Raw genomic sequence first — 16,776 nt, 5'->3', positions numbered from 1 at the left:
GATGCAACTAGCTTTTACATCTAGCTTTGAATGAGGTCCAAAATCTTCATTTAAATGAAGAATAATTATACACTTTTTATTACAAAATCAGGTCAGCAACAATCAGGAATTTACTATGCAAGTTTAATGAAACCCATATTGAAGAGGAACGCTTCATGTTAATAATACCCCTGTCACACTGCCAGCAATAACCCGGTTTACTGTGCAGTGTGAAAGGTCCAGGTTGAAATAAACCGGGTCGAGCAACATGGCATTTCAACCTTGGTTATTAGCATGCAGTGTGAACGGGTGACCCGGGTTGATGTGACCCGGGTGCCGTTCACAGCATCTCATCTCCAAGCGCCGACTCAGCACGTGATGGCAGTGACACCATCGACATTGCAATAAGCCGGGTCGGGACGCCAGTCTGAAAGGGGTCTCAGTGTCACAGTATTGCCGCAGTCACTAATTTGTAGCAGTATGCCCAGTTCTTCATTGGTTAAGCTGCAATACGTTGTGTGCAGAATGTGTGGTGGGCGTGATGCAGCATTTTCCCTCACTGCGGTTGCTGCTCAGCTGAGCTGTGCTTTATCTGCTTACATCACTGGCTAAACTTTAGGGGAGACAGCTAGTGTCACATCAATGCAAATCACTGTGTTTTTGTTCACAAGTCTTGCTGCTTACAGTCACTGACCTTTTAACAGACTGATCTGTAACATTTGTCTGTCGCACCATTTAACTGAACCTTGTACTCACACACAGGTACCATATGCCAAAAATTAGACGTGGGTGCTAAGATTTAGCACACCCCTGTGCATTAGTGCTTTTATACACAATTAATGTAACATTGTTCTATAAATGTCTATTGATGTGCTCTCTAATTTCATTACTAACTGCTCACTGTCTCTTCTTAACATGTAAGATAACATTTTCGTAAAATATTTATATTTTTTATTTCTACGACAAATATGGTCTTAAGGATAATAGAACAATACTGTCCTTATTCATAACAGGTTGTAATCCATTTTCGAGGTTCACCATAATACTTAAATAAAGAATTGGGGGTAAATTTACTAAAGTGAGAGTTTTTAGAAGTGAGTTTTAGAAGAGATGTTGCCCATAGCAACCAATCAGATTCTAGATTTTATCTTCTTGAGGGTGCTAGTTAAATGTAAAGTAGAATCTGATTGGTTGCTATGGGCAACATCTCTTCTAAAACTCACTTCTAAAAACTCTCACTTTAGTAAATTTACCCCTAGGAGTTGAGTTATTACCTCCTTTTTTAGGAGGCATCTATATGACAGCTTTCACCCAATCAAGGTCTGCACCAGCTTCACAGCTGCAAAACGTATATTCTTCTTAGCGGTTAAGATGTACAGAATACTGTGAACTGTCCAGTATGGTGTCACTGATGGCATAACCACTGAGTTACTAAATTAACTCCATTTGTTTGGGAAACATTAAACAGTATTGAATTTTTTTTTCAAGGGAACAGCGAGGGTGATTATGGAAACGGCTGCTGTTAGCAAATGCAGTTTCTTGGGAATTCTTATAATAATGAGCACATAGAAAAATATTATTATATGCCAGTAAGCTTAGACAAGCAAAAATGATTTGCTTTGGTCATATAAATTAAATGTGGAAAAATACAGTACTACAACCTCAAACCAAGTGTAGATTAATATTTGTGTGTTTTGTTTTTTTTACAGTCAGACAGCAATACCAGCTTCCTCAAAGCTGCTCGATCTGGCAATTTGGACAAGGTACTGGAATACCTAAAGGGTGGAGTGGACATCAATACTTGTAATCAGGTACAGTGAAATACCTTTCTTCTGCCTTTAAGAATTCACAAATAGCTAATTGTATATTTGTGGTATCTGTTTCCAGATTTGGCCTCTGATGTATTCTGTATAGCTACTTGTAGCATGGAGGCCAATAAATACAGAACAGTCAGAACAACCTGTTATTGGGGTATAAAATCGGGAAGCCGGCTGACATTATACTGACAGCCGACTTCCTGACTGTCATATCCCAGCAAGGGGTAAATGACTGGCGTCTAGATGAAGATGCCAGTCATTTTACCGATGTCACGAGACCGGTGCCTGGCATCCCGATCGAAGTGATGCCGGGCGCCGCTGCGGACAGCCGCGGGGGGGCAGGGTTAGGTTTAGTGTTCCCGGGGGGGACTTAGGGTTAGGCACCCTCCTGGGGGGTTAGGGTTAGGCTAGGGGGAGGGAGGGTTAGGGTTTAGGCACCGCCGGGGGGGACTTAGGGTTAGGCACCCCTCCGGGGGACTTAGGTTTAGGTGGTGGGGAAGCTTAGGTTTAGGCACTTAGAGGAGGGATCAGGGTTAGGCACTGGGGGGGAAGGTTAGGGTTAGGCACCCTAAAGAAGGGTTAGGGGGTTAGAATTAGGTTAGTGTATACTTACCTTAGACGATTGGGATTTCCTCCTCTGCCGGCCTCCTGGTGTCGGGATTCCAAACGCTGGCCAGGGGACCGGCGGTAATTCATACCGATTCCATTATTGGGCTGGAGTGGACAGTGGTTTATTAGCCTACTTTTAATTGGTTGGGGTTCTTGGATGATTATACAAGCTGTGTATTCTCAAATTAAATGATGTATGCCCAACTTCTGCATTCTTTTAATATTATTTTTATTGAAGCACAAAGGGCTCTATTTATCAACATTATTTTTACCAAAATAATGTGAAAAAGGGTGTTTTCACACCCTTTTCACATTATTTTAGTATCACCTATAGTTATTACAGGGCAATTGGAGTAGAATTCGTAAAATTCTACTCCAACCCCTAAGTATCACTTATTTTTATAGTAAAGCAGATCGCATTTCCCATAATTGTAATGGGAAATGTGATCTGACCATAGTTACTAAAAATAAATGTGAAAAAAATATCGGGGGAAGCCCTGTGATAATAACGCCACCTGGAGGTGGCATTATCCAGGGTCTCCCCCGGTTACCGGCCTCCTGCCCTGCTCTAACAGGGAGAGCAGAGACGGGAGTCGGTCCCTGTAATCAGCTGTGTGGTCTAAACAGACCGCAAGCTGATTACTGTAAAAAAAAAATAAAAAAAAAATAGTAAAAAAAAATTTTACTTACCTGACTCCAGGGACCGGTGATCGGGCCTCCGGTGATGACTCCCCTCCAGTCAGCTGGTCTCCCACAGTGCACTGCTGCCCGGTCCTCAGTGCAGTATGGGAGATCACCTGACCGAAGGAATGGAGAACATCACCGAAGGCCTGCAGCATGCAGGTAAGTGTAAGTAAGGGAGAGGGGGGTCGCGGGGGGGAGGGAGAGGGGGTCGTGGGGGGGAGGGGGGGTTGCGGGGGGTCCGCGATCGCGGGGGCGGGGCTTAGCGCCGGAGGCGGGGCTTAGCATCGGAGTGGGGGTAGCAGCGGTGACCGGTCGGCGCATGTGCGGGCACTTAATCACGGTATTTTTTGCGAAAATACCGTGATAAGGCTCCGAAGGGGATTAGCAGGGACAGAGCTTTATCGCAAGCTCTGTCCCTGTAAGGGATTTGTAGTAAATCCCTGTGATATTGCCTGAATTCGCAATGCGAATTCACTCGGTAATATCACACTACAATCTGCATTACCAATGCGGATTGTAGTAAATAGAGCCCAAAGTCCCACATTATTGATATTTGTGTATGTTCTAGTATAAATAAACAGATATGGGGAAGAAAGATGCAGGCCAGTAAGCAACGTCCAGTACAGTCTATATTAGCATCTAGGCGGGACGCAGGAAAACAGGAGGATACTGAAGATACACCCTTGTTTCATACCACGGGGCATAACTGAAGCATCTCCAAATCTCATAATATATCAAAAGGCAAATCTAGAAAGTTTTCCCAAGTTGCAAAAAAGGACTGGACCATATTTTTATGGTTATATAGTTAATGTTCTGTCAGTTGTTTTAATATGTCATCATTGTTCTTTGACATGTAATATTGTGATATGTTAAGTATACTATTTTTTTTATAGACCTAAAAGTAGCATAACCCCCGTATTGGTGTCAAGTATATTAAAAAAACACAGGTCCTCAAGGAGGAAGGAGTACACCCAGCCTGCAGCCTTGTACATTTTCCATTGAGAGTATTCAAAATGTATAAGTTATTTTAACTCACTCCCCCCAACACCCCCCACCAAGGCAAATAAATAAAGCATTCATGCAACTGTTGAGAGCTATTGCAGGGCTCTTTAAAAGGTGTCTTGTGCATTCAATAAATGGTCAAAATTAGATGTCCCTCTACAAATAAACCTCAAAAGACCTTGACTTCTCTAAATAGATTCAGTTGTAGAGATTTGACATGTCATCGTTAGACAGGTGACTGCAGCTGCTGGAAATGCCATCTTCTATTGGGCAAAAATCCCTATCAAAATATTTAGTGTGTTGAAGAAAAGCAAATGGGTGAGAGAGTTAGTACAATATTATACTGTATTGTAAACAGTACGGCATTTACTCACAGGAAAAAAAATCATATTGAAATCTGTGATAGATAGATAGATAGATAGATAGATAGATAGATAGATAGATAGATAGATAGATAGCGGCTAATCAACAAATTTATTTTTTACATGTCACCAGAGGAGTGCCGTGGCTATTTATTTTTCTATTCATTATTCCTTTGACACCCAACTGCAAAAGCTTTATGGTAAAGCATTTTATAACAGTATTAGATGCAAATATTTTGTGGTTTGAATAGGGTTATGAGCTCACTATTTTCAGTAGTTGCAGCGCACCCCTTTTTCCTCTATATTCTACTGTTTTCATTCATTGTAGATTCACACAAATAATGTGTTAATATTTCAGCCCACTCTGTGCCACTTGAATAGGGATGTCAGTGAATCCTAGTGAATTGATAAAATGCATTGTGAAAACATATAGTTCAGCTCACAAAATGAGTGCCCTACTGTGTGAGGGGGACTAGTACAGTTTAGTATTGATCACTGTAAGGAACTTGCAAATAGTTTATCCCATGTATTAACTATCAGGTATTTTGCTTATTGACACATTATAGATATTTTATTCAGATATTCTTTCATATGTATGGATATATTTACTATTGTATAAATGCAGATATTATAAACTTGCAGAAGTTTAATTATAATTTACCAAATAAGTGAGACTCCTTTTGTTTTTATTATTTTATGTTTTATTTTTTCTAAGATTTAGATGTAGATCTGCTCTGGCTTTCATTTCCCAGGTTGGTGCACCTTATAATAAACCTCAACCACTGTTTCTTGCCACTTGGCCAAGTATTTACTTTCTACTGTGGGAACCAAAATAAGTACTTTGTCTCCAGAAGCAAAGGTTGTACACTCTCTGCTGGGTCTATTCCAAGTGCTCTCTAACTTTCGACATCACTGCAGCTATTCTTTCCTGAGAAACATGCTCAATAGCCATCTTATAAGGACTGGGTTGCCCCTTCCATGTCTCTTTTGCAACTTCCGGCTATCCCCTTGGGTGTCTCCTATACAGCAAATCAAAATGGGAGAACCCCATGGAAGATTGTGGAACGTCTCTAATGGCCAGCAATATATAGGGTAACAAATAATCCAAATTTTTCCCATCTTTATCCAACACTTTATTTACCATATTCTCTAAAGTATTGTTAAACCTCTCCACTAAACCACCAGTCTGAGGGTGATATACAGAGGTCCTCAGCTGAGCAACCTTAACAGGCAGCACAACTCTTTCATGATTCTTGACATAAATGGGGTACCCTGATCAGTTACTATTTCTGTAGCTATTCCCACTCTACTAAAACCTTGCACTAGTTCCCTAGCAATTGTCTTTGTTGATGTATTGCACAGTATCTGGTAGCGTAATCCATTACCACCAAAATATACTGATGACCCCGGGCAGACTTTATTAGAGGTTCAACCAACTCTATAGCTATTTTCTCCAACGAGACCTCTATGATGGCTAATGGGAGAAGTAGACTGGCCTGGGAGCATGGAACTGACATTCACGGCAGGATGCACAGTTGACAGATACATTTTTTTGGACCCCTGTCCAGAAAAAAAGCTGCAAAATTCTTTTAGAGGATTTCTCTACCTCTAGATGTCCCATAGTTATGTGTCCATGAGCCAGGTCCAACACCATTCTTTTATATGCTTTATGAACTATCAATTGTTCCACAATTTCCCTTTTTTGACACTTGGTACAACAGATCTTGATGTACTGCCATGTGAGGCTCTACTATCTACTATCAGGCTCTATGGAGTTTCCATCAACCAGTTTTACATTCTCTCTAGCCTTTACCAGAGCAAGGCTTTTTAACTGTTCTGAGGTAAAATATATATTTTCTCACTTCAAGATCAGGCATACTGTCAACTGGTTCAACAACATTCCCTACTCCAGTAAGGGGTACATTATTCTATACCCCACTGCTGCTCTCGTCATTCTCGGGCTCCCCAATCATGCTTGGGAAAGGGGAACACTGCCACTGTATCAGTAATACCCCTTTTACACTGACTTAAAAATCCTGGGTTGATGCACTTGCATCAACCCGAGATTTTTGTCAGTGTAAACGGATCAACCCGGGTCCAGTGACCCTGGGATCAGACTCGTCTAGCTTGCAGGGTTGAGTGTGAGTCGCTCCCATGTCACCCTGCAGTGAAAATGGCGTGACAGGTTCACAAAGATCCAGGTCGCGCCGCATGCTAGCTGATTGGCCGGCTTCAGTGGCACTTGGAGATGACATCATCCTCAAGTGTCCACTGTAATGCCGGAAGACCTGGGTCACTGCAGACCCGGGTCTGGTGTGAACGGTGCCGATCCGACATAGCCCGGTTTGGAGCCTCAGTGGGAAAGGGGTCTGTCCTGGGTCTGATCCAGGTTGGAAACGTGTTCAGACCCGGGACTTTTGGTATAAAAGGAGTAAAACATTATCAAACGTGTCTGGATTATTTACTTGTGTAATAAATTGGGTTACCCACAGCTTCCAGAAGTTGTAGCAGCTGCTGCCAGTTTAATGAGTAAGACGCGGTTGCCCCTGGTCAGACCGTCACTACCTCTATTGGAATAAATACCCCAAAATAACCATTCTTTAGTTAATTCAAATCTAATCTTCAAACAATTAACGATATAGTACTGAAGGAACTTATAAAACACTTGAACCTGGGGGCAAAGCCAAAAGCAATGCATAATATCTGCCTCTGGAGCACCACATTTATAACAGTTAGAATTTTCTGCGTTTCCAATAATATATTTTAATTTTGGGGTGAAGTATGCTCTATGCAGGATTTTCTGGTGCATTTCGGTGTAGGAAGATGAGGACAAAATTTTATTGAGATTTGTATAGGCCTCAAGAATATTTTTCATAGAAAGGTCTGGGAAGTCTATTTTCCATTTTAGTAATCCCGTCAAACCGGATTCTAAATTTAGAGTAGAACGTGAATGTGCATAAATGGATGAGATGGAGAGGGGGTCTTTAGATTTAAATAATAACGTTCTGTCTAGGGAGCAAAGTAGATCTAACTTCAAGCCTTGTGGTACTTTTTGAGCATAACTCACGGCTTGTAAGAAGGGAAATAGTGGTATTGGAAGAAGAGGGAATTTATCTTGTATCTGTGAGTGAGAGATAGGTGAAAGATCATCCGTGTTTAGAAACTGAAATACATAGCATAAACCTGCAGCATGCCATACTTCAAAGATTGACGAGGCCAAGCCCGGAATAAAATTTGGGTTACCCCACAGTGGTAAGAATAATGAGTTAGATTTTGATACATTCAAGCTAGACCTAGTCAATCTCCACGCCATACATGTTGACTGTATTAGGATGTTTTCCTTTATTGAAGCTGGGAAAAATTGTGGAGGGGTGTGCAACAAAGAGATCAGGTTGCACCACCTTTTTCAAGGCTTTGCGGTCTTGGTGCTGCTGCCTTCAGGTTTCCTCAGCTTCCATTTGTTTTTGCCTCCGGAGTTCATTGATAACTAATTGTTGTTACCAAGCCTCCTAAATGGCTAAATGCTGCACCCTGATAGCTTCCTGCTGAGCAGCTGTAGCCTATCTTGACTGTGCTTTCCATGGTATCTCATGGTGTAGGTGGGATGCAAAACCTGGCTCCCCTAAGCATCTGACGATGACACCATCAGGAATTTCACAACATAACATTTTCCCAACAGCATAAAAAAATTTGGTGTCTGTAGCTCTACATTTTTCATATGAATTTTTTTTAGCCGCAATTTAGGTCCAATGCTCACAATCACCATGATGTGTGCATAACTTCGCCCTCAGGGAGGTAAGTAAACAAATACATGCAGACAGAGCACACCAACAACTTTTTGTCTGAAAAACAGTGCTTTTTATTTTATAATCCACAAATAGCACAGCAGACTTGTATCAGGATGACACCATGCAACCCTTGCTCTAGCTAGACACAATTCGGATGAGTTGGGTACGGGATCCCGGCACTTGGATTCCCAGCAGTCAGAATCCCGACGCTGGCATCCCGACAGGTTTAGGATTCCGACACCTTTCAGACGGTATCCTAATCCTCCCCCTGTCCCTAACCCTCCCTCCCTGGTGCCTGAACCTAACCTTCCCCCTAGTGCCTAAACCTATCCTCCCCGCACCCTAAACCTAACCCTCCCTCCTTAGTGTCTAACCCTAACCCCGCTACTTGCCTCCAGGATTCTGGCAATCGGAATCCTGGGACCGGGATTCGACAGATGTCTGGCTCTGGCACAAGCATTCTGAGCGCTGGAATCCCCACGGCCAGGATTATGACCGCATCCCAATTCGGATGCCTAGTCGCTGACCAACTTGCTGGCATCAGTCGCCTAGCTCACAAGAACAAACTGCTTTATCATTCTCCCAAGCACTACAACCAAATTTAAAAAAAAACAAATCAATTACCCCATGTGGTGTACCTGTGTGTTTATGTGCTGCAAGAGAAACTCAGAGCGAATTTAACGCCATCTGCAGCCTGATCCTGCAGACTCCTTGGGTTTTTTTTTTACCTATCCCCCAAAAACAAAAGCTTTCAAGCATACTGTATATTGGATAACAAGTGAGTATAGGGTACATGTAGTGTATACAGTGGCTGTGGCTTCTTTACCAGGAGGTGAGGGGGTGGCCCAGCAATGCTGGACCACATGCTTGAGGCCTCAACTCTCCTCTTAAGTTTTTTTTTATCACTGATGCGCTTTACCCGCATAATATCAGAACAATGTAGAAGGGGTCCTAGGTACTAGTGAGGACTGTCATCATTATGTCATCCCCCAAATTTTACTATGGGGCCCATCAATGCCGCTTTCTGCCACTGGACCCTACATATGCCAGAAATATCTTCAGCATACGATGATCAGTATGCTTAATAGATGCTGAATACTGCATCCAAATATTTTTCCACCCTGTGCAGAAGCAGGATTTCAGGGGGGGGGGGTTGGGTTTCCATATGTTCCATTTTATAATGTGTGTGGGCACTTAAGCTACAGTATCATCTGCCTCATACAAAGTGCGGTGTATGTAATACTTTCCACATATACTGAGCCAGCGATCACAGTAAGCTATGAGATGCAGCAGAATGGCCACCGTACCCCAGTAGAATGTTGTAGGCACCATTCCTTAATCCATTTCCTTCTCCAGAAAAAATATTGGATCAAGTTTGGCAGTCTAGGGGAGCAGCAGTAGAACCTAGCACCGTCCCCGTATGTGATACTTGCCTAGTCTCCCGGGAGGCTCACGTTTTTTCGGGAAATTCCCTGCACACCCGAAAGAGTAGGCAAATCTCCCGCATCCCGCTCACTTCCTAGTGAAGTGGGCAGGATGGGGAGATTTTCAGAGCAATTTGCGGTTTCGTAGGGAGGGAGCAGGGCTAAATTACACGAGTCACCTCATTTACCCCCGCCCCCTCCTCACGGACACACAAATCACTGGGTGTTCCGGTAACGGGGCCTCATGACGACTATAGTCAGACTCGCCCCTCTCCCTGAAGATGAGAGAAGCAGGTAGTCTCCGGCTGCTCCCGGAAAGGTACACCCCGAAAAGTTGGTAAGTATGCCGTATGTTCATTGGTCTCCTTATGTATAGTGTATGTAATACAATATAAATAATTAACACTATAAATGGTCTGTAGCAATGATTCCCAAACTCTGTCCTCAGGGACCCCTAACAATGCATGTTTTCCAGATATCCTAGGTGGTGCACATGTGCATTCATTACTGACTGAGACATTTTAAAACATCCACAGGTGTTACTAATTATTTCAATTGCGATACTGAAAAGCTCTGTATCCACTCCCCCCCTCCTTGTTTTCGTCAATTCTGTGTTACTTTTGTGAGACACCTCTGTATAACGTTTCATACAAGCAGATTCTTAGCTTGTGCAGTATTGTAAAAATTAAGAGTTCCATACTAAATGCCCACCACATAAATTCCGTGCAGATAATAAATAGGCCAAAGGTTACTGTACCCATCATATATAGCATACAAAACAACCTCCCTCTCTGGGCACCGGCATGCAGTGTTAAGATCATTACTCACTCTGGTTTATGTTGCTAAATATAATCCAGATGCAGGTGCAGGAACTACAAACCTGATAAACCTTCTTTAATAGTAAGTATTTTATTAGAAATTCAGAAACAAAAAATAAATAGTAGAAGACTAATGGCCCGTACAGGCGGTTAGATAAACTGCACAATTTTAACGATAACGATCATATTGTTATCGTTAAAATCGTACAGTTTCTGGCCCCTGCAAACGACCAAACAATGGTCTATGCGTGGGCACGAATGGTCGATGATGACCATCGCCCGTCGCCAGTGCATGCAGTCCAACTTGGTCGATATCGACAAGGTTAGCCTGTTTACTATAGGGACCCGTGATCGTTAATCGCGGTTCGTTATAGTTGTTAGGGGGTTAATGCATGTGTTGGATGCTAGATAACGATAATCCAACACATGCAGGACGATCAGATAACGATTGTTATCGTTATCTGATAGTCTTATGGTCTGACCGTATGTACCCTCCATAGCATAACAGCAGATTGTGATGTTTATTTTCACTCTGGAACCTGTGAGCATCAAAAAATATATTTCCTAGGTTTTAGCATATTGCAGAATGGTAGAACAGATGAGTACTTACTGTAAATGGGCATGCACCTATGTTTATGAGGAAATCTCCAAATATACATACTCAACACTATGTAAATTATACATTTACTAAATAACCTCCATTTATCGAGTGTAAATAATAGCCAGGCAAATTATCACTTTTTAAATTATAAGGGGTCAATCCAATTGTACGTGAATGGTGCGAGTTGCTGTTGCCACAGCGTGAAAAAACGATGTGGCCCGAGCACTATTGTTTGAGTTCAGGCTGCCGCAAAGTGTGGCTATTGTCGCGTTGACTCGCATCCGCAAGATCATTATGGCTAATTGGATGGAGCCACAATTGTGGATTTAATTATTACAAAAACAAATAAGGTTGCAAAACCACAGAGTGTAACAATCAAGTATACAGCTGCTACCAAGTGGAGACTAGACTATCTTCTTCCAAAATTGTACTCAGTCATACGCAGATATACAAGTGTCACATACCAAATTAATCAGTGAAGTCTCTTGATGCAGTTTTGTTGCATCGCAATGAGAGTAAGACACATTTTTGTGTGAGAATTACACAAAAAAGACGCTTGGCGAAAGATCTGGCACACCGAGAATGGCTGTTTGGGGCGATTACAGCAATAGTGTACAAAGACACATCTGTAATTTCTATTAAACTATGCAAAAATTATGTTATTCAAATAAATATATAAATCAGAGTTATCCCCACATACAAAATCCGATATTAATAAAACAACATAAATTACTGTATCTAAATATATATAATCTGCAACCTTCGACTTATAGGAAATGTCAAATCATGGTTATGCTGGAAAGGGAGCAATTCTCTTGTAATTTATATTCTTCGAGGGGATGCTTGTAGGCACAATATAATCAAGTGTACAGAGGCTTGCCTGGGCAATGGAGCACCACCAGTGGACTACTGAAGACTGGAAGAAGATCTAATGGACTTATGAATCAAAACTTTAAATCTTTGGCTCTTTGGTTTTTTGTACACCATCAAGTAGGTGAATGAATGGTTCCTCCATTTGTGAGGTTTATTTACTAAAAGGTGGCTTGTAAAAGCTACAGCTTCCTTTAGCGTTTAAGCCAAAAATTGAATTGTTAGTGTTTTGCTATTAAAAGGATTCACCTTCAAAACTTTTGGCATAAATACACATGGAAGCGTTGGCTTTTACAAGCCACCACTTAGTAAGTGGTGTTCATGTCTGAAGCATCCTAAGGACACTTCATTTGGCACTGCTGCAGAGATACTGGCTGGAAAGGCACCCTGCTAACCAAATGCAAGGGCTGTGAGTGATAGAATCCCAAAGATTTCCACCACTGGACAAAACACAATATACTGTTCTCCATATATTTGGCTCTCTTGTGTTTGTTCCCAGATTTTGCAGACCTCTGGCACAAAGTCTAGCCTTCAAACAGCTATCCCCATGAAGCGACCTCTAAAGGCTATACCAATTAATAATGTCCCATAACCAACCTCCATGATACTCTCATGCAGTGGCGTAACTAGGGTATTTGGAGCCTAGGGCAAATTTGAAAAGGGAGCCCCCCCCCCCCCCATGTGCGCGCGCGGCAAAAACATGGGCGTGGTCACTTAAAAATAGGGCATGTCAACATGACACACCCCTTTATTTTCAAACTGAACATTCCTATCCATATGCACCTTAACCCCAGTAGTACCCCTTATACAGTACCCCCAGTATGCAGTTGTGGTCCCTCTCATGCAGGCCCATAGTAGTGCCCCTTATACAGTATCCCCAGTAGTGGTCCCTCTTATACAACCCCCAATTAGTTCCCCTTACTCAGTACCCCCAGTAGTGGCCCCCCCAAATGCAGTGCCCCACGTAGTGTTCCCCCTTATGCAGTGCCCCCAGTAGCCGTCCCCACAATGCAGTGTGCCCAGTAGCGGTATCCCCTTATGCAGTGCCCTTTTATATAGTGCCCCCAGCAGTAGTCCCCCCCATGCAGTTTTCCCAGTAGTGGTCCCCTTATGCAGGCACCCTGTAGTGATCCCCCCTATCTAGTGCCCCCTGTAGTGGTCCCCGCAGTGCCCCTAGTAGTAAGCCCCTTATATAGTGCCCCCAGCAGTAGTGCCCCCCCCTCCCATGCAGTGCCCCCAGTAGTGGTCCCCCTGATGCAGGCTCCCAGTAGTGACCCCCCCCTATCCAGTGGTCCCTGTAGTGGCCCTTCCTATTATTGCCCCCAGTAGTGGTCCCCCGAGTGCAGTGCCTCTAGTAATAATAGGCCCCTTTTAGAATGGCCCCAGTGGTAGTCCCCCCCCCCAAGTAGTAGTCCCCAGTAGAGTAGCCCTCCCCCCCAGTATAGGTCCTCCCAATGGCACCCCCAGTAGAGGTCCCCCCCAGTAGTAGCCAACCCCTCCCCCGTTGAGCAGATAGGTTTAAAAATAAATAAATATATATCAAAATATACTTACCTGATTCCACGTTGCTCCTGCTCCTGTCCGCGACGCCGCTCCCGACCGCCAGTCCGCCCGGGCTGGCGCGCTCAGCATTATGGGACTGACGTCATGACGTCAGTCCCATTACCCACTGCAGGAGCCGGACGGAAGTCCGGCTCTTGCAGTGGGTGCTGCAGCAGTCAATGAGAGTCTGGCGGCGATGCGTGTGTTATGCACAGCCTGAGCCCGCCTCCTGGCGCTATTGGGCAAGTGCTCAGGGGGAGGGAACGGGCTCAGGCGTGCAGCACAGGACCGGCGCTGGAAGCCTAGCGCCGGTCCTGTGCAAATGTGTAGCGCTGACCGCACTCATTGCGGTCGGCGCTACACTGGCTATCTAGGGCGGGCGGGCCGGTACCGTGGCCGGCGGCGCCCCCCCCGCGCCGCCGGTCCAACGGCGCCCAGGGCACGAACCCCGCTCGCCCTGCCCTAGTTACGCCACTGCTCTCATGTAGAAACTGATCTCTGAAGATTGGGTAAAAATAAGCACTAACTGTAAACTAGCTAAAGCTAATGCGCCTCAATTCTATTTTCCCTACCTCTTCTGAGCTATGCTGGAGGTCATGCAGAAATAGGGGAGCCCTGCTGCACATTTGGGCCAAAGTTCATTTACCCATAAAGGACCTGATTTTGAGTTGGTCACAAATCCAATTGCGGATGGATCTCACAGATATCTGCAAAGTGTGCCTGCTCCATAGAAAGCAATCACAGACAGCACATGCACCATACCATGCATATGCACAGCGATGTAGCTTAAAGTGCAGATGGATTGATCCATAATATCCCTGTTGTCTGCAACTGGGAGACAAACATGTGCATGGAACTTCCATGCTCATTCACAGCATTCAAAGATGGGGCTCCTGTTTCTGATAATGACCGTGGAAGGAAAAGCAGTGACCAGGATGGCCATTCGCTGGAAAATTGACTAATTGGCATAGAAGTGTAGGTACTTGCATTAGCATAAGATAACAAGCAGGCTGCTGCGGCCGGATGGAAATCAGTCGCAGATGTGACCGACTCAGATCTAAAGCTTATAACCAACATACAGATGATATTGAGATAAATATCTCTGCTCGACTATCTTCTTCCTAGTGCTCTTACAGATTCCTCTAGATATACTCAAGAGCTGGTCCAACACATCTTAATTGCAGCCAAATGTCAGATTATGCTGGAAAAAGTCTGACCCTTCATACACTGTTACTATCAAAGGTATTTAGTCATCCTACAGAATGGAATATAGTACAGTCATTCTAAGCAACACTCCAGACAGATGGCCTGGACATACCACTTTGAGGTCAAACCTCATTATCAAACAATGGGAGTGATTCAGAGTTGTACGCTGATCGCATCACTGCTGTGTCTTATGGCAATGCCGTAAGATCCGTCTGAAGAAAAAAAAGACTCCTCCTGACAAGATCGCAGATCAAAGTGCTGCATCCAAAGACTGAGCATCGTATCACCATCGTGACCATCTGTGGCGATGGTCGCCGCCATTTGCTATTTGAGTAAGCCTAAGCTTAGTCAGAATCGCCGCCGGAACTCCTCTGTCAGGGCCAGGACATCTGCGTTGGAAGACTCAGACCCCAGCCTACGCACACCTACAAAACAGGGATGTCACACCCCCTTATTGTAAAATGTATGTGCAGTCCTCCATCGTAATTGTATGCTAACCATCGGGTTTGCGTACAACTATGAATCAGGCCTAATATCCCCACAAACCTTCAGAGCAGTGAGTCTCCCACTCATTCCCCCTCACACTCACTGTCTTCTAGTTGATTAGTGTGGACACGGTTAAGGTTGGGTCTCATCCTTAGTATGTCAGACCAGTAATCCATTTATTTTCTTACCCTGTATTCTGTGTGGTTTGCATTTATATTGTTGGTTGCCTACTCAGTTATTCCTACATGTTAACTGGCTGTGACTCTGTCCCACTTAGTTTCCAACCCTGCCATTCCCATCTCTCTTTATGTTCTCCCCTCCCCGTCCTATTCATATATTTTTCGGCATATTTGTTTTTCCTTTTTTATTGCCTTTGACAACCAGTAAAAATTTTGTTTAAAAAACAAATAAAAAGGAAATAGGAACCAAACGGTGTAATATTAAATTGCCTTCAGTTTAGAAGCAGTCTACAGTGATAAACTCTCTCATAAATACTTACTGAGTAATTGAATAAAATGTTGTACTACTCAGTCTTGTAACCACAGTACTTTCCCCACAGCTGCAAACTTACTGTCATCACTGCTTCTTCTCTGATTTTCCTCCTGCTAATAATTCTGCTGAGCAATCACCATACACTTCTCTGTTCCTGTTCCATCCTTTGCTAACACTTTCCTTTTTGTGTTCCTGCTGTTCATCCTTTTACCTCTGAAGTTACATCCTTCTACATTTCTCTAGACTAGACTCACACTGTGCCTAGATACCTGTTATCCCTATTCTCCTTGTCCCTTTATAAAATGCTCCAGATTTCTAAATTTTTTAAACTTCAAGAATATCACCACTGGATTCCTGTTGTGGACAAATTCTGCCTGGTCTCTTACTGCCATAGGCCTCCACAACTGTTAGACAGGCTATGTGAGGGTTACCAGTGTGACTTCCTGAACAGCACATATAGGGCTTAATTCACTTCCTGGTGATTCTACGACCGCACGGCCGCCTCGATGTTTGGCCAGTGCGCATGCGCATGAGGGAGCCGGCTCCCTCGTGCGCATGCGTGAGACCCGCTACGACCGACAACGCTGGTCGTAGCGGGTCTCTTTCCAAAGGGGGCGAGCTGTCAATGTAGATTGACAGCTCGCCCCGTTTGGAAGGCGGGCCGGGGGAGTGGCAGCCCAAACGGAGGCGTTCCCATGGGAATGCCTACCGTTTGGGGGAGGCCCCACTGACATCACAAGTGATGTCAGTGGAGAGATTCCGGCTCTGACAGAGCCAGAAGCTCTCCGTGGCTTACGACAAGTGAGACCCTACCCTAGGGTCTCGTCGTAAGCCCCGATGGTCGCGATGGTCTCTGACCATCGCGACCATCACCCGAGCGGTCGTTAGAGCTGTGGGTGTAAACCCACAGCCTAACGACCGAAACAGAGGCGGGCAGTCAGGATGCAAGCGGCCACCCAGTTTCTGAGCGACCACTTGCATCCTCCGACCGCCTCTGAATGAGGCCCATAGATCCTATGAATAAATGTGTTCTGTAGATTTACACCGTTTCCTCTGATGTTGTCACAGCATCGATCTACCAGGTTGATGGTCGCGA

The 16,776-nt window shown here is 44.1% G+C and overlaps 1 protein-coding gene across 14 annotated transcripts in view; it reads left to right on the top strand.

Moving 5' to 3' along the window:
* The window catches only part of ANK2 (ankyrin 2), a 696,877-nt gene that overhangs the window by 430,574 nt on the left and 249,527 nt on the right, over positions 1 to 16,776 (top strand). For all 14 annotated transcript variants that reach the window (XM_088448313.1, XM_088448312.1, XM_088448319.1 and 11 more), the window contains exon 2: positions 1,689 to 1,790. In XM_088448313.1, coding sequence (XP_088304439.1) covers positions 1,689 to 1,790 — 102 coding nt within the window. The remainder of the gene's footprint in view (positions 1 to 1,688; positions 1,791 to 16,776) is intronic.

This window comes from Taudactylus pleione, unplaced genomic scaffold (assembly GCF_031769625.1).
Source record: "Taudactylus pleione unplaced genomic scaffold, aTauple2 ptg000454l, whole genome shotgun sequence".
NCBI lineage: Eukaryota > Metazoa > Chordata > Amphibia > Anura > Myobatrachidae > Taudactylus > Taudactylus pleione.
Note: the sequence above shows the minus strand (reverse complement) of the source record. Positions and strands in the feature narration are given on the sequence as shown.